The sequence below is a fragment of the Delphinapterus leucas genome, chromosome 8 (genome assembly GCF_059928025.1).
Source record: "Delphinapterus leucas isolate spDelLeu-1000000601 "Yukka" chromosome 8, BTC_Dleu_Yukka2, whole genome shotgun sequence".
Classification (NCBI taxonomy): Eukaryota; Metazoa; Chordata; class Mammalia; order Artiodactyla; family Monodontidae; genus Delphinapterus; species Delphinapterus leucas.
The window spans coordinates 113,546,845-113,571,141 of record NC_143136.1 but is presented as its reverse complement, the minus strand read 5'-3'; the positions used below and the strand labels follow the sequence as shown (position 1 = coordinate 113,571,141).

Below are 24,297 nucleotides of genomic sequence, written 5' to 3'. Positions count from 1 at the left end.
TGCGGAGCACAGGCTCTAGGCGCACAGGCTTCAGTAGTTGTGGCACACAGGCTCAGTAGTTGTGGCTCGTGGACTCTAGAGCACAGGCTCAGTACTTGTGGCGCACGGGCTCAGTTGCTCCGTGGCATGTGGGATCTTCCCTGACCAGGGCTCAAACCCGTGTCCCCTGCATTGGCAGGTGGATTCTTAACCACTGCACCACCAGGGAAGCCCCCCACTCATTGTTTTAATGCTTCCTACTATGTATGTAAATTTACTTGAGTACTCGTGGTCAGTGTTACCATGCTTTGTAGTCTAGTCTATTTGTATGTGCTTCAGTGAGTTATTACTGAAATATAAAACTGTCTAAGTTTAGAATCTGATATATTATGTGTTTTTATGTAATTTGCTTAATTCATTATATTAACCTTCATATGAACCCTGCATGTCAAAAAGCTAGGCATTTAAATAGATATCATGTATTTTCCATGAACTTTGGCCACTTTTTGAATTTGCATAAAAAACGACTTCAGTTGCTAATTCACCTAAAATTCTAAGGGTTTTTGACCTCAGTAAGGATCAATATCTTTTCTGAAAAGATCATTTACTCTCTTTATCACTATAATAACTGACAATATACAGGTTAGAAAACATATGCTCCTCCCCACCGTGAGACAAAATTATTAACCTTCCAAATGTTTCCTAAAGAAGAGAAGAAAAAGACCCACTGGCCTACTGTATATAAAAGGGGAAAATTTATAAATAAAGTATACACAATTATCATTTTTACCTTGTCCTCATTGAGGCAGAGGGCCAGGGTTTAGGTTTAAGGACACTCAGGAGATGATGTGTTAGGAATTGTTTAAAGCACCACAAGATAAGCTCAAGTCCCAGAGACGCTGGGACAGAGACAGACAATGTCTAAAATGTAATGTTGGTAGTATCTGGGAAAACTTGATAGCCAACGATTCCATTGTTTTTTTTCTTTCATCTTTCTTTCTTTGTTTCTTTCGTTTTTCTCCTCTTCCCTATTCTCTTTCCTACTTTTTCTTGCCTTCCTTCTTCATATAAACCAGATTTCCTTTCTTAGGAAATTGTTTGGTAAGTAGCCTCCAAATGCATTAATTTCTTGTAAATAAACGTGTTGTATTTACTCATCTAGAATATGATGTATTAAGACAAATTGTAAGGTTTGGTACATAGTTTGGGGTAAAAAATAAAATTTTTTGCATATTATTTAAATTATTACTCCAGATCCCCAAGTAAGCCCTTGGCACGGAAATTAATGGATTGGGAAGTAGTAAGCAGAAATTCACTATCTGATGACAGGTTGGAAACACAAAGCCTTCCATCGCGATCCCCACCTGGCACTCCGAATCAGTAAGTACATCAGGTGTACGTTTTGCTAATTTCTAAATGTTTGGCTGTATGTTTCCATTGCCTGAAGATTATAATATGTAAATTAAAAATTTTTCGGTTAGACGTGATTTTCGTTGCTCCAAGGCATTATTTCCTCTCAGCCTGGAGCTCAGTGTGTAAGCAGAGCATGACATAAAGATGCTCACTTAACTACAAAGCTGACTTCCACAGTCAGGGTCACTAGCCAATATATCAAGGCCTATTAGTAGACTTAAAATCTGGGAATATGGTTGTAGCTGACATAACTCTTCTCCATGTGTATCTCCAGCATAATTTCGAGGAGAGTGCATATTATTTGAACATGCTAAGTGTTGTGATTCTCTTGCTGAAGCTCCTACCCTGCTTCTGCTGTGCCAGTGTCTGTGGTCTAGGAAAAGGGACTTCCAGCCTCAGTTCCCACCAGCTCAGCCATAGCTCAGCTGAGAAGCACATGTTACTCAGCACTTACTGTGTATGCACTTCATCCTAGCATTTCTCACAAAAGCTGGATGCTTGGGTGTAGGTAGTAATAATAAGATAATAAACGTGTACTGGCCAAAGGTGTTATCTTAATTTCATAATGTTAACAAGTGTGTTGTATGTATTATATGTATGTGATTAAGATAATGATAACAAAATGAATGTCACCATACTGACCATCCTTGTTAACCCAAAAGGTTGATATAAGAAATATTTGAATTTTGGCATGGAATATAATATTTAAAGAAGTCTTCCTCTGGACATATTTCATACACATTCATGTTCAATAAATGTGCACTAAATTCTAAAAGTTGTTTCACTGATGGGTGTTTGTCAGCTTAAGAGTAAATTCCTACCGTATTGGAAGTAAAGTGTGTGCACAAACAGCTTGGTTCACAGCAGGTTACCTAATGGCTAGGTGTCTTCCTCACTACTAGAAACAAAATAGACTCAAAAGTTTGTGCAGTGTCTTGCTAATTGCAGAGTGCTAAGTCATCTTTTTTATAATAGACTGCATATAAATTCAAAGGCTAATCAGCTTGTTGGAGAAGATCCAGAACCTTCTTTCTCTGGTCCCTTTTCCAGCCAGCCGTTCCTTATTTGTTACCAGTACCCCACTAAACAATTACAGCAAATTATGGAAGACACATGAAATTTAAACCAGATGGTTGAATTAATTAATTGTCACTAACTCTGACCAGACTTTCTGTTAATGAGACAATTTTATGTATGATATGAAGAAAATTGTTCTTTCCCTAAATCCTAAAGTGACTGTGTCACTTATGAAGATGGAAATATGGTATTCAGTATCTCTAGTCTTAGAAATTATAGAAAATCCCATAAATAAAAGTATTTATTAAAGGACTAAAAAAGAATTCAAACCAGAGGATATTTCTGAATTATTGGGTTCTCTCCTTTTATTTTGTAAATGCTGATTAAGACGCACATTTGTAGTGACTGAAACCTAGAAACATTAAGGTTGGTGGGGATAATAGATGATTGAAATAGATAAAATCCCCGTGGCAGATTGCTAACTCTAGCTCAGATCTTTTGACTTCCTATTCTGTGTTTTTTCTGTTTATACCATAGTGTCTTTGTCAGAGACTCAGCTTAGTAAAATGTGGTCAGTCTTAAAAACACACACCCACTTTCTACTGCAACATATAAGAAAGAAACTTGAACATACTGAGTTACAGTACATTTTTACTCGGTTTTTGTTCCTCTTCTCGTAGTCGAAATTCTGCATTCACCCAAGAGGGAACCAGGTTACGGCCATCTTCAGTGGGCCATTTGGTCGGCCACGTGGTTCACACCTGCCCCGGCGAGGCGTTCGTGAGGCATCGGTCTCCATCTTCCACGCAAGCTAACAGCATTGTTTTGGAATCATCTCCGTAAGGCCTTTTTGCATTTAGCTTCCTTTTTATGAGGAATAATGCCCCAAATTGTTTCATTTGAAATAATCTGGGAAATTGTAGTATTTGATACAAGACTTTATGTGATGTTTTAAAAATTTATATATTTGTAAATGTGCTTATTTGTTCCTGAAGGTCTTGGTGACCCCCACCCCACAAAATCGCTGCTATTATTTTGTTGGCTCTGTATATTCTTGAACTTTTAGTGCACATTGTTACATATTTCTGTAGATAAATGCATCACTGTGGTCAGGCAGTAAGGTGATGAAAGGTAGAGTTTTCTTAATATTTTTCAGGAAGGGAACCATAAGGATGAATAGACAGTGTTGGGGAGATGAAGTAGCAAGGGAGAACATCGCATTGAAAATAAGTTACAGAACGTGTGCATACCTCATTTCTAAAATTCACTCCTATCTCATTACAAGTTGATGCATAAATTAAACTTCATAATTCAGTATATCAGTTTAATGCACAACATACTTACCTCACATTAATAGGCAGTCTTGATTTATCGGTTCATATAATACAGTTAGTTCATATGCAAGTAAAAGTACAGTGCAAGAGTTAGAAAAAAAGTAAAATACTTTATAAGATACATAGATAGGTAAGAGGATTCATTAATTGCTAAGGAGGAAAAAGGGGTTTCAGATACAGTGAACGTGATGAGGGTTGAAGAAAGGGTGGGTCTGAGTGATGGAGAGCAGGTGGAGTGGCCAGCACAGCAGCTGTAGGTGCTCCAGGAAAGCGCGCCTGGTCTGTAGGAGCGACTGCTGTCCTCTGTGGGCGCCAGCAGGGAAGGCGGCCACGCTGTCGGTACCAGTGGGCATTTAGTCTGGCTAACGTGTATCTGGGTGAAAGATGTGGATTGTGTGTGGACATTTTAAAGGTTGGAGGAATAGAAAACTATACACTGCACAGTGACACCTGTGGAGCATGGGTGGACAGGAGTTAGGATTGGTGGAAATTTAATGTTTTATTACTTTAAAAATTATAACTCTAAACTTTTTGATTTTTAATAAGCATGTATTTCCTACTTCTAAAACTTTAAAAAGTATAGTAATTAAAGACGTGATTGAAATGTTAACTGACTAAATTTTAAAATGACATGCTTTCGGCACATGAAAGCCGACCACTTGGAGGAATCACAAAGCCCGTGTCATCACAGACAGAACAGTGTCACTCCTGGAGCCTGACCACATGATCTCAGTCTAGTTTTTGTAGAGCCCTTTCCGTAGAGCCCATACACATCTGCCTATGCATACAATTGAGTATTTCCTTTCATAAATTTCATAGATTCACAAGTCCCCCAAATCACTTACCTCTTCAGAATACCTTTGTTCTCTTTTCCTGACCTGAAGTGGAGAAGGAGGTTCAGGATAGGTTGGAACCATGCAGAGTTTTTCTTCCCCTGCCCAGTCCACCAGAATTTCAAATGCTTGGGGCTTTCTCTTTGGACATCTGTTTTATGAAGCTTAAGTATTTGTATTCAGTTTTGAATCTATAACACTGCCTTGGAAATTCAGCCAATCCTCACCTTAAGAATAATGAGAGAGTTCTGAAAAGACAAGCTTAATGGTAAACTAATAACAATAACTTACATTGGTAGCTTACAGTCAGCTTTTTCATAAATTATCTCATTGTTGTATTCAAGAGAACTCAATAGGAAAGCTATATAGCCCCCCTTTACAGATGAGAGAGCCACACTAACAGCATTTGTCCCAATTTATAGAGCTAACACTTGGGTTTTCTTACCTGAGCCGCTCTGTAGAACTGTGTATCCTGGACAAGGCTTTGTTGATTTTTTTTTTTTCAATTTAGAGGAAATATTTTTCAACTTGGAATCCATAGATTTTAGTTTTACATTGGCCAAATGTGAAAAGAATGCAAACAATATGTTGGATTAAGCACAGAGCATTTCAGCGTAGTACAATACATTGAAATTGATGTTGCGATATCTCACCAGTTTCCTGCTCTTTGAGGGAGTCCAGGGGCGTTCAGGTGAGCCTGACTTCAGGCACTGGGTGAGCTTGCCCACTTCCCAAGGAGAAAACGCTATTAATTCGCAGGTGTGTTTACTGTGGAAGCAAACAGGAGGCTGTTGTACTGCTTAAAATTACCGTTTATAGGCAGGGATGATTGAGATTACATCCTACCATTTCATTCCTTTCTTTAAATGATCCACAGAAAATTAGACTGTTTTTAGTTTGTGATTTTTCTGAGATAAACATTAGCCCTAAATTAATTTTAAAATACTTAACAGATTAAAAAATAAATAAATTCCCACCACAATGCTAAGACGTAACAGGGAAGCTCAGGTATTTCTACAAAATAATTGCAAAGTGTGCGAGTGGGATGGATACGGTTTTATTTTTTATTATGATACAGATTGCTAACAGCTGCAACAGAGAACTGTTTTGAGTGCAGAGGAAGCTGCCTCACTGCTGACCTTGAAGCACTCATGAGGAAACTTACAGCCACCTGGACTGAAACAAGTCAGGAAAGCTTTTGCCCACCTGGCTTGATTGACAGTTTTAACAACTCTTTTGCTGCTGTGTTACAATTGCCTGTTGACAGCAAAGTGCACTTAAATGTAACATTTTCATTATCTGCTCTTCACTTAACGTTTTCCAAAATGTCAAAGTTTAAGATAAGCACATTATTTGTGGTGAAAATCCCCAGCCTGAAAGTTGGACATTGGAACAGTTTTTATTTATTTATTTATTTATGGGCTGCATTGGGTCTTACTTGCTGTGCGCAGGCTTTCTCTAGTTGAGGCGAGCAGGGGCTACTGTTTGTTGCAGTGCACGGGCTTCTCATTGCGGTGGCTTCTCTTGTTGCAGATCACGGGCTCTAGGCACACGGGCTTCAGTAGTTGTGGCTTGTGGGCTCTAGAGCACAGCCTCAGTACTTGTGGTGTGCAGGCTCAGTAGCTGTGGCTCGCGGGCTCTAGAGCGCAGGCTCAGTGGTTGTGGTGTGCAGGCTCAGTAGTTGTGGGTCGCGGGCTCAGTTGTGGCTTGCTGGCTCTAGAGCGCAGGCTCAGTAGTTGTGGCTCGCAGGCTCAGTAGTTGTGGCTCGTGGGTGCTAGAGCGCAGGCTCAGTAGTTGTGGCTCGCAGGCTCTAGAGCACAGGCACAGTAGTTGTGGCACACAGGCTCAGTAGTTGTGACGCACAGGCTTAGTTGCTCCGCAGCATGTGGGATCTTCCCAGATCAGGGCTTGAACCTGTGTCCCCTGCATTGGCAGGCGGATTCTTAACCACTGCACCACCAGGGAAGCCCTGGAACACTTTTAGAATCACATTCCTGTCTCTCATTTCTTTTTTCTTAACATCCAAAGTTAACACACGTAGTAATTTGCCCACAAAATTTTTTCTGTGGGTAGAATTTAAACAGTATGTGTTTCAAGTCCTTGTTCCCATCCATACCCCACTGTGGATCATTGTAGGCAAATTATTGGTTTTAAATATATTAAAACCATTGCATTAGGAATATGTTATCAATTAAAGTAAATATGGATGTCCTTAGAGCCCTGACCTCTACTGATCTTGCATTCTGTTCATTTGAAATATAAGTAGTTTCTAGTAAAATTTAAAATACAATAGTATTACCACTTATAAGTAAAATGGAATGAAAGAAAATAGTCATCTTCAGCATATGGTCTGATAAGTTCTGTTGAAGCCTCAGTTACTGGCAGATAGCACCGTTGCTTAGCTTTTGTCTCTTTTGTAAATTGGCCTCTGAGAAGCATTTCATTTGAAGAGTCCACTGCTACAAGTTTAGAAATCCCTGATTTAAAGTAACTTTCCTCCCGCTTTTTGCAGTTGTTTTCTTTGAGCTGCAACTGTAACTTAGTGTTAAGAGCATAAGCTCTGGATTCAGACTGTTTATAACTTGGTTCCACCACTTCTAATTATGTGACCTTGGGTGAGTTATTTTATCTCTGTAAGCATTAATTTCCTTGCTTGTAAAAACAGTATGATAATATCTACCTCATAGGACGGCTGTGAATATTTAATGAGATGCTTATTAGTAGTTCGGCAGAGAAAAAGTACTTAGTAGATGTTAACTATAATAATTATAATACATCTTTCAGTTAATTGGGGGGGGGATGTATTCCAGCAGCTTTTAAGTATATTATCAACCATTTATCTGTTGTATGTTTGAAGTGTAGATATCTGGTTGAACACAGAGAGGAATTCCCCATATTCTCAACTTCATCCTTCAGTTCCTAATCACCAGAGACTATGCAGATTTCATAATCCTCAAATGTTAAATCCAGTTCCCTGAGCTATTCTTTCCTAGACTGTCCCGTTCCAGCCTTATCTTTATCCGACCTCATCAATTCCTTTTGCTTCGTCCTGAAAGCTTTGCCTTCCCTCTGCCCCTCTGAGCTACTGGCACTGATAACTTCACCTGCAGGCTCAGCGTAACCCAACTCCCATGCCAGCCTTGATCAGGTCTAGTGATATATCGTGGACCATGCAAATACTAGGTTGCTGTAGGACAAGGAAATAAGAGAAGCAAAGGCGGTGGAGTGGAAGGAGTGTTGAGCCATGGGGCCTCAGAGGGCGCACCCTGTTAGATGCTGTACCTGTGGCGGCAGGACTAAGCGCGGATCCCTGGGCTGCTGCTCTGTAACGTACTTACCTGCAGTCCGGCTCTGGCAAAAGCCTCCCTTACTTGCAGTTGGGAGCTGAGGTTAGAGACTTGGACTTTGACTGAAACCAGGAATCTCAGGTCTGGGACCTTGGTTCTGGAGTAGATTCCTACTGATAGAATAATATGACATTTTCAGTTCTATTCTTCTATTAATCATATCCCCGGGAGTTTCTATGCACTTTAATTGCCTTGGGCATCAATTAGTAATCAGTCTGAAATGGTGTTTACTTCGAAATACTCTGAATGTCACTATAAATTAGCCAAAGTATCAAGAAGCCTGAATTTTGAACCAGAATTTTATCTGTATCTTATGGAACATAAGTATGGCAGGGGTAAATGCCCAGTGAAGACTAGGATGACCCTAGTGATTGTAATTGAGTGAGACAAGAGCTGCTGGTATGTATTTTAGAAAATAAGAGTTTTAAAAGGAGCCATCATTCCTGGCAAGTTTGTATTAGTGTCTACCAAGAATATGGTTTTTGTTTTCTAGTCTTAAATTAGAATAAACTTTATGCTTGTATGAAGGGTGTATTTGTACAATTAAACCTTTGGCAGCATTTTTTTTAAATTTACAGTTTTAAGAGTTTATCCTGCTCATTTTTCTTTTTTATGAGTAATTACAATAATCTCTTTGGAACTATATATTTTCTACACTCTCCCTATGACAGATTTTTTCCAGCTCCCATATTTAACGCCAAATGACTACCTCTACTTGTAAGACTCCAGGCACAGCCTTGATCCCTACTTCTTTCTTTGGTTCCTATTTCCCTAGTCCTGTCTAAACCATCTGATAGTAGATGCTCGTCTTCTTTTAGGTTATAGGTCCCTTCTCTCAGGTGCCAGCTGTTATTTCTAGTGGGGCTGTGTCCCACTATGCTGCCTGGTTGTTCTTTCCAAGTATGTGATGTCTTTTCATTCTGTTTTCCTTGGTAGTTTTTGTTTATTTGTTTGTTTATGTTTTAGCCTAGAAATAGTACCTTTTTATTTTATTTTTTTAATTAAAAAATTTTTTTTGGCTGCAGATGAATTGGGAGATTGGGATTGACATATACACAATAATATGTATAAAATAGATAACTAATAAGAACCTGCTGTATAAATAAATTTTAAAAATAAATAAATAAATATTTTTTTGGCCGCTCCATGCAGCTTGTGGGTAGGGTCCTGGTTCCCCTGGATCCCCGACCAGGGATCGAACCCAGGCCCCGGCAGTGAAAACGCCAGGTCCTAACCAGTGGACTGCCAGGGAATTCCCAGTAGTACCTTTTTAAAGAACTGGCCTATTGCATGATATTATTTTAAATGTATTATAATTTCAAATTACAATACATGGTTTACCTATGAAAGTCATCTTCCTAGATAATTGTTTAGTAGATTGACTTCGTATGATACTTATACATAAAATATGAACAGGGAAGTTATTTGTTACGATAAATTGAGTTAATAGGAGTATGTCTTTAAAATGTAATTGATACCTTTTGCCCAAAATAAGAATTTTAGAAGTCTGTGTTGATATTCTTGATTACTTTTATAGACAGTAGTTAGATAGGTAGATAGACAGAAAGAGAGTGTGTTTGGTTATTGAAGCTGGAAACACAGGAAGGGGAAATTGTCACTAGGATTACTGGGAGAGCGCATAATTAGTTTGTGAAAAAGCTCCCCAGACCAACCTTAACCTCTGCAGTGACCAGGCCCATGGAGAGCTTGTCCATCACTCTCTGTGAAGTTACCTTAACAAGAAAGTTACATAAAACAATGTAAGGCAGGTAGCACCTGTCCTGAAATCCAAAATTATATCATCCTTTCCTCTCTTAGATCTCGGCTGACCCTCTGCCTGTACTCCATTCTCCTCACCCTTTCTTTAGAGTTTGGCTCGAATCCCAGCCCGAGCCTCTACGCTTGGGCTCTCTTCCTATCTGGGTCTTCTTGTGGACTTCAAATGAGTAAAGGAGAGGGTGTATTCAGATACCCATTGGAGTCCGGCAAGTAACACTGGGTGGGATTCATGTGGCCTGGAATGCCTGTGGCCCATCTAAAGGCAGCAGCTACCACTTGGCTTTTTCCATTTGTTGGCAACTTGTAATGCAGGTCTATTCTTTCCAAAGCTTCCACATTTTTCATTCTGGAAATCCAGATTTTGTATGTAATTTTTAAAATGCAGTCAGCTCACATTTTTAAAGTGAACAGGCCAAATGTATGTTGGCAAAAATTGGTCCACAAGCCATGAATCTGCAACCACTGTTCTTGTACAGTGATTTCTAATCAGGAAGTAGATAATAAAAATCACTTCTGGAGCTTTTTGGACTGTATACGCCTGGTCTCTAACCCTGGAAATGCAGACTCAGCAGTCTAGCAAAATGTCCCGTGGTGTCAGTGCCGTCCCTCTCTTGCAGCTGAGTGTTGCCATCATGGTACCCCTGCCCACCAGGCCTGGCTCACTTAGATACTGGGCTGCACAGCAGGCTTGGGTTTGTCCCTGTTGTTTGTCTTGGTGCTGTGCTTAGACTGTTATCTGAACCAAGAATAAAGTTGTTCTGACTCTATTCCCACCTGATCTCAACCTTATACTCTTCCCCCAAGGCCTTTGGTTTTTATAAAAATTCATTTATTTTATCTTTGGCTGTGTTGGGTGTTCATTGCTGCATACAGGCTTTTCTCTGGTTGCAGCGAGTGGGGCCTACTCTTCGTTGTGGTGTGCAGGCTTCTCACTGCGGTGGCTTCTCTTGTTGGGAGCATGGGCTCTAGGTGCGCAGGCTTCAGTAGTTGTAGCATGTGGGCTCAGTAGTTGTGGCTTGCGGGCTCTAGAGCGCAGGCTCAGTAGTTGTGGCGCACGGGCTTAGTTGCTTCGCAGCATGTGGGATCCTCCTGGACCAGGGCTCGAACCCGTGTCGCCTGCATTGGCAGGCGGATTCTTAACCACTGTGCCACCAGGGAAGCCCCAGACCTTTAGTTTTGAGACTGAATGTTTCCCAGGTGTGGCAACTGTATGCAAAACTAGAGGAAAGCTTCTCTTTGCCTTGCCTGAGTGGTTATACTTAGTCCTGAGTAAGGGATGAGACCTATTGGTTGATCCATGTGGAGTCCAGTGACTTCCAGTTTTCGTAAAGTCTTGGAGGCTTCCGGCCAGCTGCTTGTTAGAGATTTCCCATCGGAGGCTGTACCAAGGGTTGCCCGCCTCTGTCTGCCCTGGTCCCTGCAGCAGGCCATGGCCAAGGCACGCAGCTCTCTCCTAGCAGTTTCTTGCACAAGCAGCTCTTGAATGCATCGCCTTATAGAGGCTTGGGTTCTTGGCAGTTGAAATTATCGGAATAAAAACTAGTATGTTTGGGATCTGGAATCTCTGGCCATCAAAGTAGACCTCAGAGAAGCTTTGGCTGAAAAGGGGAGGTGTGCTCTCTGATGCAGTCCTCATAGACTTATCAGAAGCTAGAGCATTTTGTGCCCTGAAGACTTCTGGGTAGAAAGCTGAGTGGTTATTATTGTTCACTGCGTATTTAGTGATTCTGTTTTACACTAGATTATGCAGTTGGAGGAGGGCTATATTTTCTCTTCGGGGAAGTGAGACCATTCATCGTTAATCCTGGCTGACGCCCTTGGTGCTAAGCAGATTTTAGCATCGCTACAACATCTGTCACGTGTCTAGCAGCAAGTCTCTCAAGAAGTTCACAGCTTCTCTACCAAGGGGAGCATATGTTTCCAAGAGCCACTCTGGCAGTAACCTCTGTGTTAGTTACCTTGGGCTAAATTATGCTCTGGTAGCACATTCCCCCAACTTACAGTGACATGCAGCTACAAGGGTTCTTTCTCTCTTACATTCTGCATACGTGGTGGATCACCTATGGCTCTGCTGCACGTCATGGTCATTCTAGGGCCCAGACTGACCGCAGCCCCTGTTTGGGACTTGGCTGGTCTCCTGGCTGAGGGAAGAGAGAAATACAGAGCTTCCTTTCAAAAGAGGCTACTCACATTTCATTGGCTAGAGCAAGTCATATGGCCAAGCATGATGTCAGCCAGGGAGGAGTGGAGGGTAACTTTGAACAATAATATGATCTAATACAGTTTTGCTTCCTCAAGACCTTACAGCTGTGTCTTGGGTGTCAGTCATCAGTCAACAAAAATAAGCAGGAACTGGCTGAAGCTTGTGCCTGGTTACCACAGCAGCTGGCAACTCTTTCCTCTGCCCTTAGGCAGTGGGATAATAATGTTTCTATTTCCCCAGAGGACCTCCTGCCACCTCAGAGGTAAATAATAACCCCTGTGGTGATCAGTACTCTTGACGAGAACCCTTTTCGCCTTGCCTGGTCCCTTAACCTCCATGACTTCCACGGACGCAGGCTTCCTGGGGTCCAAGTTGAGCCACTAGTTCCCCCTTCTGGCCTTCGTGAAAAACTCACCTTGTTACTATGTGCAGGGTGCTCGGTTGTTTTTGTTTTTTTTTTTTCAATTTTTGAATTTTATTTTATTTTTTTTATACAGTAGGTTCTTGTTAGTTATCTATTTTATACATATTAGTGTATACATGTCAATCCCAATCTCCCACTTCATCACACCACCACCCCCTGCTGCTTTCCCCCCTCAGTGTCCATACATTTGTTCTAAACATCTGTGTCTCAATTTCTGCCCTGCAAACAGGTTCATCTGTACCATTTTCTAGGTTCCACATATATGCGTTAATATACGATATTTGTTTTTCTCTTTCTGACTTACTTCACTCTGTATGACAGTCTCTAGATCCATCCACGTCTCTACAAATGACCCAATTTCGTTCCTTTTTATGGCTGAGTAATATTCCATTGTATATGTGTACCACATCTTCTTTATCCATTCTTCTGTCGATGAGCATTTAGGTTGCTTCCATGACCTGGCTATCGTAAATAGTGCGGCAGTGAACGTTGGGGTGCATGTGTCTTTTTGAATTATGGTTTTCTCAGTGTATATGCCCAGTAGTGGGATTGCTGGGTCCTACGGTAGTTCTATTTTTAGTTTTTTAATGAACCTCTATGCTGTTCTCCACAGTGGCTGTATCAATTTACATTCCCACCAACAGTGCAAGAGGGTTCCCTTTTCTTCACACCCTCTCCAGCATTTGCTGTTTGTAGATTTTCTGATGATGCCCATTCTAACTGGTGTGAGGCGACACCTCATTGTAGTTTTTTTTTTTTGTTTAATTTTTTTTTTTTTTTAAACATCTTTATTGGGGTATAATTGCTTTACAATGGTGTGTTAGTTTCTGCTTTATAACAAAGTGAATCAGTTATACATATACATATGTTCCCATATGTCTTCCCTCTTGCGTCTCCCTCCCTCCCACTCTCCCTATCCCACCCCTCCAGGCTGTCACAAAGCACCGAGCTAATATCCCTGTGCCTTGCGGCTGCTTCCCCCTAGCTATCTACCTTACTACGTTTGTTAGTGTGTATATGTCCATGACTCTCTCTCGCCCTGTCAAAGCTCACCCTTCCCCCTCCCCATATCCTCAAGTCCGTTCTCCAGTAGGTCTGCGTCTTTATTCCTGTCTTACCCCTAGGTTCTTCATGACATTTTTTTCCCCCTTAAATTCCATATATATGTGTTAGCATACGGTATTTGTCTTTTTCTTTCTGACTTACTTCACTCTGTATGACAGACTCTAGGTCTATCCATCTCATTACAAATAGCTCAATTTCATTTCTTTTTAAGGCTGAGTAATATTCCATTGTATATATGTGCCACATCTTCTTTATCCATTCATCCGATGATGGGCGCTTAGGTTGTTTCCATCTCCGGGCTATTGTAAATAGAGCTGCAATGAACATTTTGGTACATGACTCTTTTTGAATTTTGGTTTTCTCAGGGTATATGCCCAGTAGTGGGATTGCTGGGTCATATGGTAATTCTATGTGTAGTTTTTTAAGGAACCTCCATACTGTTCTCCATAGTGGCTGAACCAATTCACATTCCCACCAGCAGTGCAAGAGTGTTCCCTTTTCTCCACACCCTCTCCAGCATTTATTGTTTCTAGATTTTTTGATGATGGCCATTCTGACTGGTGTGAGATGATATCTCATTGTAGTTTTGATTTGCATTTCTCTAATAATTAGTGATGTTGAGCAGCTTTTCATGTGCTTCTTGACCATCTGTATGTCTTCTTGGGAGAAATGTCTGTTTAGGTCTTCTGCCCATTTTTGGATTGGGTTTTTTGAATATTGAGCTGCTTGAGCTGTTTATATATTTTGGAGATTAATCCTTTGTCCGTTGATTCGTTTGCAAATACTTTCTCCCATTCTGAGGGTTGTCTTTTCATCTTGTTTGTAGTTTCCTTTGCTTTGCAAAAGCTTTTGTTTCATTAGGTCCCATTTGTTATTTTTGTTTTTATTTCCATTATTCTAGGGGGTGGATCAAAAAAGATCTTTCTGTGATTTATGTCAAAGAGTGTTCTTCCTATGTTTTCCTCTAAGAGTTTTATAGTGTCTGGTCTTACATTTAGGTCTCTAATCCATTTTGAGTTTATTTGTGTATATGGTGTTAGGAAGTGTTCTAATTTCATTTTACATGCAGCTGTCCAGTTTGCCCAGCACCACTTACTGAAGAGACTGTCCTTTCTCCATTGTATATCCTTGCCTCCTTTGTCGTAGATTAGTTGACCATAGGTGCATGGCTTTATCTCTGGGCTTTCTATCTTGTTCCATTGATCTATATTTCTGTTTTTGTGCCAGTACCATATTTTCTTGATTACTGTAACTTTGTAATATAGTCTGAAATCAGGGAGTCTGATTCCTCCAGCTCCGTTTTTTTCCCTCAAGACTGCTTTGGCTACTCGGGGTCTTGTGTCTCCACACAAATTTTAAGATTTTTTTGTTCTAGTTCTGTAGAAAATGCCATTGGTATTTGATAGGGATTGCATTGAATCTGTAGATTGCTTTGGGTAGTATACTTATTTTCACAATATTGATTCTTCCAATCCAAGGACATGGTATATCTCTCCAGCTGTTGGTATCATCTTTAACTTCTTTCAGCAGTGTCTTATAGTTTTCTGCATACAGGTCTTTTGTCTCCCTAGGTAGGTTTATTCCTAGGTATTTTATTCTTTTTGTTGCGATGGTAAATGGGAGTGTTTCCTTAATTTCTCTTTCAGATTTTTCATCATTAGCATGTAGGAATGCAAGAGATTTCTATGCATTAATTTTGTATCCTGCAACTTTACCACATTCATTGATTAGCTCTAGTAGTTTTCTGGTGGCATCTTCAGGATTCTCTATGTGTAGTATCATGTCATCTGCAAACAGTGACAGTTTTACTTCTTCTTTTCCAATTTGTTTTCCTTTTGTTTCTTTTTCTTCTCTGATTACCGTGGCTAGGACTTCCAAAACTATGTTGAATAACAGTGGTGAGAGTGGACACCCTTGTCTTGTTCCTGATCTTAGAGGAAATGCTTTCAGTTTTTCACCATTGAGAATGATGTTTGCTGTCGGTTTGTCGTATATGGCCTTTATTATGTTGAGGTAGGTTTCCTCTGTGCCCACTTTCTGGAGAGTTTTTATCGTAAATGGGTGTTGATTGTTGTCAGAAGCTTTTTCTGCATCTATTGAGATGATCATATGGTTTTTCTTCTTCAATTTGTTAATATGGTGTATCACATTGATTGTTTTGCGTATATTGAAGAATCCTTGCTTTCCTGGAATAAACCCCACTTGATCATAGTGTATGATCCTTTTAATGTGCTGTTGGATTCTGTTTGCTAGTACTTTGTTGAGGATTTTTGCATCTATATTCATCAGTGATATTGGTCCGTAATTTTCTTTTTTTGTAGTATCTTTGTCTGATTTTGGTATCAGTGTGATGGTGGCCTCATAGAATGAGTTTGGTAGTGTTCGTTCCTCTGCAGTTTTTTGGAGGAGTTTGAGAAGGATGAGTGTTAGCTCCTCTCTAAATGTTTGATAGAATTCACCTGTGAAGCCATCTGATCCTGGACTTCTGTTTCTTGGAAGATTTTTAATCACAGTTTCAATTTCATTACTTGTGATTGGTCTGTTCATATTTTCTGTTTCTTCCTCGTTCTGTCTTGGAAGGTTATACCTTTCTAAGATTTTGTCCACTTCTTCCAGGTTGTCCATTTTTTTGGCATAGAGTTGCTTGTAGTAGTCTCTTAGGATACTTTGTATTTCTGCGGTGTCTGTTGTAACTTCCCCTTTTTCATTTCTAATTTTATTGATTTGAGTCCTCTCCCTCTTTTTCTTGATGCGTTTGGCTAATGGTTTATCAATTTTGTTTATCTTCTCAAAGAGCCAGCTTTTAGTTTTATCCTGCCTGGGACTCTCTGTGCTTCCTGGACTTGTGTGGCTGTTTCCTTTCCCATGTTAGGGAAGTTTTCGACTATAATCTCTTCAAATATTTTCTCAGGTCCTTTCTCTCTCTCTTCCTCTTCTGGGACCCCTATAATGCTAATGTTGTTGCGTTTAATGTTGTCCCAGAGGTCTCTTAGGCTGTCTTCATTTCTTTTCATTGTTTTTTCTTTATTCTGTTCTACAGCAGTGAATTCCACCATTCTGTCTTCCAGGTCACCTATCTGTTCTTCTGCCTCAGTTATTCTACTACTAATTCCTTCTAGTGTATTTTTCTTTTCAGTTATTGTATTGTTCATCTCTGTTTGTTTGTTCTTTAATTCTTCTAGGTCTGTGCTAAACATGTCTTGCATCTTCTCGATCTTTGCCTCCATTCTTTTTCTGAGGTCCTGGATCATCTTCACTCTAGTTATTTTGAATTCTTTTTCTGGAAGGTTGCCCATCTCCATTTCATTTAGTTGTTTTTCTGGGGTTTTATCTTGTTCCTTCATCTGGTACATAGCCCTCTGCCTTTTCATCTTGTCTTTCTTTCTGTGAATGTGGTTTTTGTTCCACAGGCTGCAGAACTGTCGTTCTCCTTGCTTCTGCTGCCTGCCCTCTGGTGGATGAGGCTGTCTAAGAGGTTTGTGCAAGTTTCCTGATGGGAGGGACTGGTGGTGGGTAGAGCTGGCTGTTGCTCTGGTGGGCAGAGCTCAGTAAAACTTTAATCCACTTGTCTGCTGATAGGTGGGGCTGGCTTCCCTCCCTGTTGGTTGTTTGCCCTGAGACAGCCCAACACTGGAGCCTACCTGGCTCTTTGGTGGGGCTAAGGGCGGACTCTGGGAGGGCTCACACCAAGGAGTACTTCTCAGAACTTCTGCTGTCAGTGTCCTTGTGCTCACGGTGAGACACAGCCAGCCCCCGCATCTGCAGGAGGCCCTCCAACACTAGCAGGTAGGTCTGGTTCAGTCTCCTATGGGGTCACTACTCCTTCCCCTGGGTCCCAATGTGCACACTACTTTGTGTGTGCCCTCCAAGAGTGGAGTCTCTGTTTCCCCAGTCCTGTCGAAGTCCTGCAGTCAAATCCCAGTAGCCTTCAAAGTCTGATTCTCTAGGAATTCCTCCTCCCGTTGCTGGACCCCCAGGTTGGGAAGCCTGACGTGGGGCTCAGAGCCTTCACTCCAGGAGGTGGACTTCTGTGGTATAAGTGTTCTCCAGTTTGTGAGTCACCCACCCAGTGGTTATGGGATTTGACTTTATTGTGATTGCGCCCCTCCTACTGTCTCATTGTGGCTTCTCCCTTGTCTTTGGATGTGGGGTATCTTTTTTGGTGAGCTCCAGTGTCTTCCTGTCGATGATTGTTCAGCAGTTAGTTGTGGTTCCGGTGCTCTCGCAAGAGGGAGTGAGGGTGCTCGTTCTTAAACGCTAAGCGTCTACCTTGAAGTTGCCCTGTCAGACCTAGCTGGTCAGATCAGCTCCCGCTGCTATGGCCTGAGGTTATGCTCTCTAGTGTCTGTTGGTTTTTAGCCCCTTCACCTGGAATCGGGTTTTCCGACATACGTACTCATCCAGTGTTGTCTCCTCAGTGAGCTCAGCACTCTTCCTCGCTGTGTTCATCACTTCTGTGAATTGTGTTTTACCTGTAAATAAAACGCAACCCCTTGAGTTCTCTGGATGGTACCGGCTGTTTTGTCTTTGGAGCAGCTCGGCTCTCAGCTCTGATTTCTCCCTGCCTGCCCACATGACTGCTGAAAACCTTAGAAAGGGGTTTTTATGGTAGATTAATAAATATCTTCATAGAGGTACCCTTAAAGTATATTTTATTATATGTGAATTGTTTACAGATTTGATAAAGTAGGAAATTAGATGTTACTTTAAACTACAAAGTTAAGGAAGATTTCATTAAACAGTGGCACTTGCAAATAAACATGACATTTAAAGCTTGTCTCCTATTAGACATCGTAATAAAATAATAATTCTAGGCTGGGAGGAATTGGAAGATTGGGATTGACATATACACTACTGATACTATGTATAAAATAGATAACTAATGAGAACCTACTGTATAGCACAGGGATCTCTACTCAGTGCTCTGTAGCGAACTAAATGGGAAGGAGATCCGTAAAAGAGGGGATATATGTATACGTATAGCTGATTCATTTTACAGTAGAAACTAACACAAACTAACGTAACGTTGTAAAGCAACTATACTCCAATAAAAATTAATTTAAAAAATAAAATTCTACCATTACTTTAAAAAATAAATAAAATAATAATTCTTTAAGACAACTTCCAAAATATTTATTTTTTCTCTTTTTTTCTATCTAGATCACAAGAGACCCCTGGAGATGGGCAGCCTCCAGCTTTACCACCCAAACAATCAAAGAAAAACAGTTGGAACCAAATTCATTTTTCACATTCTCAACAAGATCTGGAAAACCATATTAATGAAACATTTGATATTCCATCTTCCCCTGAAAAAACTACTGTAAGTAGTTTCTTCAAATATTCTCACATTTCTTTGAAAATGTTTAATTGTAAATGAAATATTTTTTGTAACATAGCCTGTTTTATCTGTAAATTATATTATAGTACTTTCTCTTTTTCATCATGTGTTTGCTCATGAATTGTGCCACCATATAGCCCAATTGTGGAATTTCCTTTTATCATATTTATAAAACGTTCATTGCTCTAGAAGTAAATTTTTGACAAATTTGTTGATTTCTGTCTTGCAAAACACACCTTTCCAGAACAAATGCTAATAATCCATTAAATACCATCAATTTTATTACATAATTGACTGGGTACTGAGACTTTATCATTTTCATCAACCTTTTGAAGTTGAGTACAGGTCTCCAGAATATATAATTACCCTGTTCTTCAAGATATATTCGTGAGTTGCTTTGCTACTTTGTACCAAACAAAATGGTAAATTCTTAGAATCCCCTGATTTATGAATTTTCATTGCTTTTTCAAGTAGATGAACCAAAGGTGAGATTGTTAATAAATTTTAAGGATACACTGTGTTCATGAAGATGTATAATGACAGACAGAATATGAGTGTATTTCAGGAAACTTAAAGGGACATCAAGGAATAAAATAAGATGCAGGTAGAGGAAGTCCCACAGCAGGTGCTGGCAGTGCCAGAAGTCTCTGCTGGCCATTGCACTCTTCCCCCCTTGTTTTTCGCCCATAGCCCTCCCACGTTTTCTAAAATTGAAAAACAAGAGGCAGCCACTCTATTCTCCCACACTTATGGCCCCACAGACGCATCAAAAAGAGATCAAAATCCTTACCCAAAATGAATGACAACTTGAGTGCTACCTGCGTGGTGATTCTTACGCATCATTCATTCATCTGTTCATAGTTACTGAGGTCTTTTTGTGTGCCAGGTACTTAAGGAGGTAGTGGGAGTATGCAGACAAATCAGATGTGGTCCCTGCTATTAAATAATTTATAGTCTAGTTTGTTTTTTCCTTCATGCAAAAATGACTTATTGAGTACCTATTGTTATAGGCTCTGGGAATATAATAGAGTAAAATAAAAAATTAAAAACTCTGCCTGCAAGGAACTTGTATTCTGGGGATAAGGGTGAGACAAACAGTAAACAAAATATGTAATTTAAATATATAGCGTATTAGATAGTATAAATGCTAGAGAGACAAAGCAGAAAAGGGCCAGGGAATTTCCAGAGTGGAGTGTTCCAGTTCTAGATAGTGTGAGCCAGGGATGAGTTCGGTGATAAGCCACATGGATACCTGGCGTGAGAGCAGGTAAGCCGAGGGAATAGCAGGTGCCAAGGCAGGGGTATGGCTGTGTGGTCAGGGGACACCAAGGGGGTCAGCGAGGACAGAGCAGGACAGGGGACAGCAGAGGGCCAGATCCTAAAAGCCTGGTCTTGTAAATGTTTCATTCTTCAACCCTGAGTGAGATTGGAAGCAAACGGACATACCTAAGGAGAGAAGTAACGTGATATCACTTAAGTTTTAACGATTTCACTGTGGCTCGTATGTTGGCAGTGGACCGAAAGCAGGGTAGCAGCAGAGAAGCTGGCTGTGAGGTGTTGCAGGGCCCCAAGAAGCAGCCGTGATTGGAGAAGGTGGTGCCAGTGGAAGGGATGAGACACAGCTGTGTTCTGGGTGGAGTTTTAGAGTAGAGCTGACCTACTCTGCTGATGAGTTGGCTGTGGGAGACTAGAGAGAGGGGAATAACAGCAAGGATAACAACAGCAAGGTTTTGGGCCTGAATAAATAGGAGGATGAAGTTACCATTTGCTGATGTGGAAAGGCTACAGGTAGAACAGGGGTGGGTGGAATGTCGGGAGCTCAGCTGGGACACGTTGATATGTCTAGTAGGAGTCCGTTTGGATTCTGGAGTTGAAGGGAGAGGTCGAAGCTGAAGGTATAATGTTGAGAGTCGATGGCATGTAGACAGTATTTAAAACCATGAGACAGGAAGTGCAGTGTGTACAGATAACGGAATAAGAGGTTCTAGAAATGGAGCCTTAGTCCTCCAAACTGTAAACATGAGGGAGTTGAAAGGAACCAGCAAAAGAAACTGAAAAGATGCAGACCAAAAGGTAGGAAAAAAACTAGTCAACTGGCTGATGAGAAGGCAGCCACAGAGAGAGTAACCAGCTGTGTCAGGTGCTACTGGTGAGTCGAGGAAGGTGGGGACTGAGAACTGAACAAGCTCTATAATTAGAAGTGACTATGGGAATTCATAAGTGTATAAAAATAACTAATTCAGCTGTGGCGCTGAGGGAAGACTTCCTAGAAATGGTCACATCTTCGACCTGTGTCTCAAAGGCTAAACAAGAATTAGCCAGCTACTTACCCCCAAAGAGCAGGCATACGACACGTTAAGTGAAAGAAGCCTGTAACAAATGACGTACGTTGTATAGTTTCATATATGTGAAATGTCCAGGATAGTCAAGTATATAGGGAGGAAGTAGATGAAGGGTTGATTAGGACTTGGGGATGGGAGTGACCGCTCATGGACACAGGGTTTCTTTGGGGGATGAAGAAAAGGTGGTAAAATCAAAGAGTAGCATTTTAACAGGTCATTGACATGCCTGTCAACTTTTTCCTCTGTGATTTCATCTGCTACTTCAAACCAGAGAATTGCAATCTCTGAATTCATCTTAGTTTCCACCAAATCAAATGCTGCCTCCAAAAACAAAAAAAATAGTCGTGATGTTCGTACAACTCTGTGACTATGGTATAAATGACTGAATTATACACTTTGAATGGGTGAAGTATAGTATGTGAATTGTATCTCAGTAAAGCTGTTTTTAAAAAGCAGGGGGAGGGCTATCCTGGTGGCGCAGTGGTTGAGAGTCCGCCTGCCGATGCAGGGGACATGGGTTCGTGCCGCGGTCTGGGAATATCCCACATACCGCGGAGCGGCTGGGCCCGTGAGCCATGGCCGCTGGGCCTGCGTGTCCGGAGCCTGTGCTTCGCAGCGGGAGAGGCCACAACAGTGAGAGGCCCGCGTACCGAAAAAAAAAAAAAAACGGGGAGTAACATGAATTCATGTAATACTTATTAGTATTTGCTCCGTGCAGAGCTTTGAGGCAGGTTCTAGAGACACTGAAATTAATTAGTCAGGTAATTAATAAAGCCCCTGTTGCTCTTGGCACTTACAGTCTAGCATGCAGGTAAGGCACGAGAGAAATTTAAATTATGATTCTTTATATGCTTTAGATAATATCAATATACAGGAAGCATGCTTCATGTATATCTGAAGGATAGGCTATAAATGAAAAGCGTGACAAGTTATTTATTTTTGTCTTTTAAAGCCTAATGGTGGTATTCCACATGATAATCTTGTCCTAATCAGAATGAAACCTGATGAAAATGGAAGGTTTGGATTCAATGTAAAGGTAACTTAGAATTTATATTGTACTCAGTTTTTAAATTAAGGTGTTCTGTGCTGGCAATACTGATACTCGATTTGCACTGTTTTGAAGGGAGGATGTGACCAGAAGATGCCTGTGATCGTGTCCCGAGTTGCGCCAGGAACACCTGTGAGTCACAGCAGCCTTCCCAGTGAATCCTAGCTTCGAGAATACATGCGTATTTTTATTAGTATAAATAAAGGAGTAAAATGAATCATTTAATTTGTCAAGTAGCACATGATGTTGGCTGAATCTCTTTAATTGCTGGGAAGTTAATCTTTATTTATTCCCTATCTATAACAGTTTTTAAAATCCTTGTTTTTACAAAGAAGCTAGATTCTATGAAAATAACCCCTTTAAACAGCAAAATGTAGACAGAGGTATAGTTTTTGTTTGTTTGCTTTTTTTGTTGGCTTCTGTTTTCATTTAGAATTGTTTAACCTACATTCTATTTGTCTACTTTCTGTTTAAAATATGTATTTTAAGTTCTTTATTATGAACATTCTAAGCAAAAGTAGAGAAAAGACTGCATGAACCCATGAGGATGAACCCCCTGTGCCCCCTCCTTCAGGTTCAGCACCCATGAACTTTCTGCTCATAAGGACAATTCTTGATAAATTGTGGGTACATCATCTTTATTGATCCTGTGTATAGCAAATATTGCTTTCAGATCCCCATTTCTGTTGTTGTCTCCTCTGTTTAACTGCATTTCTCTTACCTAAATGGTCTCTAAGGGCTTGGAGCCAGCACCCATTGTTATTCAACCATCTCTGTGTCCCGGGAGAGGCAGGAACGTGCAGCCTGAGGGAAGAGGCTAGTTATAGGGTCTGGTGCTTTGCAGCAACCTCACAGTTGATTTGAAGATCGCAGTCAAGATTGATCAAGGATATCATGTTACATGGTTTTAGTTCTGGTTTTTAAGGACTTTGTTGGTTGCAAATAACAAGGAACTCGTGGAATACCCCTGGCTTAACCATAAATACAGAATTTATCGTATAGCTGTAGAGGTGTGTCACAAAACCCAAGGACAGGAATGCACTCAGACTTCGAGAAAGAACTTGAAAAATCATCAGGACTCTATTTTTCATCTCTGTTTCTTTTTATGTGAATGTTCCATTCTTCTCTCTCAGTGCAAACCAGTTTGTACACTGAATTAGCTTCATTTCTCAAGCTACTCCAAATAAAATACATTCTAAATGAGAAGTGTACTTAGTAGCAGCTTCAAGCCAAGTCCTGTAATATTAGCACCGCAGACACACTCTACCCGCAGAAATGGTTGTGACTCCAAAATCTGTACTAAATAGAAATCGTGTAGCTACCACCATTCTGCCCCTCAGTCCACGTGGGGTGATGTGACCACTAGCAGCTTCGGGATTTGTACGTTACCAGCTCAGCAACAGACTCATTAGGCCCCTCAGTCCAACTTACAGACCCCTAGGAAGCAAACCCTTCATAGATCCAGCCTGGACCAGATGTCCTCTTTTAAACAAATCCCTTGTGATCAGAGGTGACAAGACAGGGATATGATGTATAAAATGACGACTGAACCTACTACACATGTGAAAGATGGGGGAAATAGTCCAAAATTATTTGTTCAGTGTGTATTGGGAAGTGTGTGTGTGTTTGGGAGTGCAGATGAGGAGATGAACGATTGCTAAGTTCTCATCTAGCAAGTAGAAAGTTAGATAACGTCTGAAATAAAAAATAAAATTGGAACGTTATTTAGAGATACCGAGGTAAATATAAAAGATGTAGCTAAAATGTTGAAAAAAGATGCCTCAAAAGAGGGGGAGAAGATAGGGGAGAACATAAGAAATGGTTTCTTATCATAATAATCTTATAGACCTAGTCAGCTCTGTAAACTGTGTGGTGTATAGCTTTCCCAAAAACAAAAATTTTAAGTAAAACTTATTTTTAATTAAATATGTCTTTTACCTGACGATTCCACTTTTAGGAATTACCTCTAATGAAACAGTTGGAACAAAGGATACACAAGGACGTTCATTGTAGTATTGTTTGTGAAACTTAAAAATTGGAGGGAAAATCAAAATGTACATCATTAGAATTGATTAAATAAGTTATGCATTGCTTTGCAGCGCTTAAAATGATAGATGATGTAGCATATATAAGTATGGAAATATTTTCATAAGATAGTATTATGAAAAGTGCATA

The 24,297-nt window shown here is 40.5% G+C and overlaps 1 protein-coding gene across 3 annotated transcripts in view; it reads left to right on the top strand.

Annotated features, from left to right (window-relative positions):
• PTPN4 (protein tyrosine phosphatase non-receptor type 4) overlaps positions 1–24,297 on the top strand; it is a 182,338-nt gene that overhangs the window by 131,213 nt on the left and 26,828 nt on the right. For all 3 annotated transcript variants that reach the window (XR_016394200.1, XM_022565515.3, XM_089916981.1), the window contains exons 14-18: positions 1,234–1,359; positions 3,090–3,248; positions 18,555–18,714; positions 22,027–22,110; positions 22,198–22,254. Coding sequence is in view for 2 of the 3 variants with exons in the window: in XM_022565515.3 (XP_022421223.1) it covers positions 1,234–1,359; positions 3,090–3,248; positions 18,555–18,714; positions 22,027–22,110; positions 22,198–22,254 (586 nt within the window). In the remaining variant the exon portion in view is untranslated. The remainder of the gene's footprint in view (positions 1–1,233; positions 1,360–3,089; positions 3,249–18,554; positions 18,715–22,026; positions 22,111–22,197; positions 22,255–24,297) is intronic.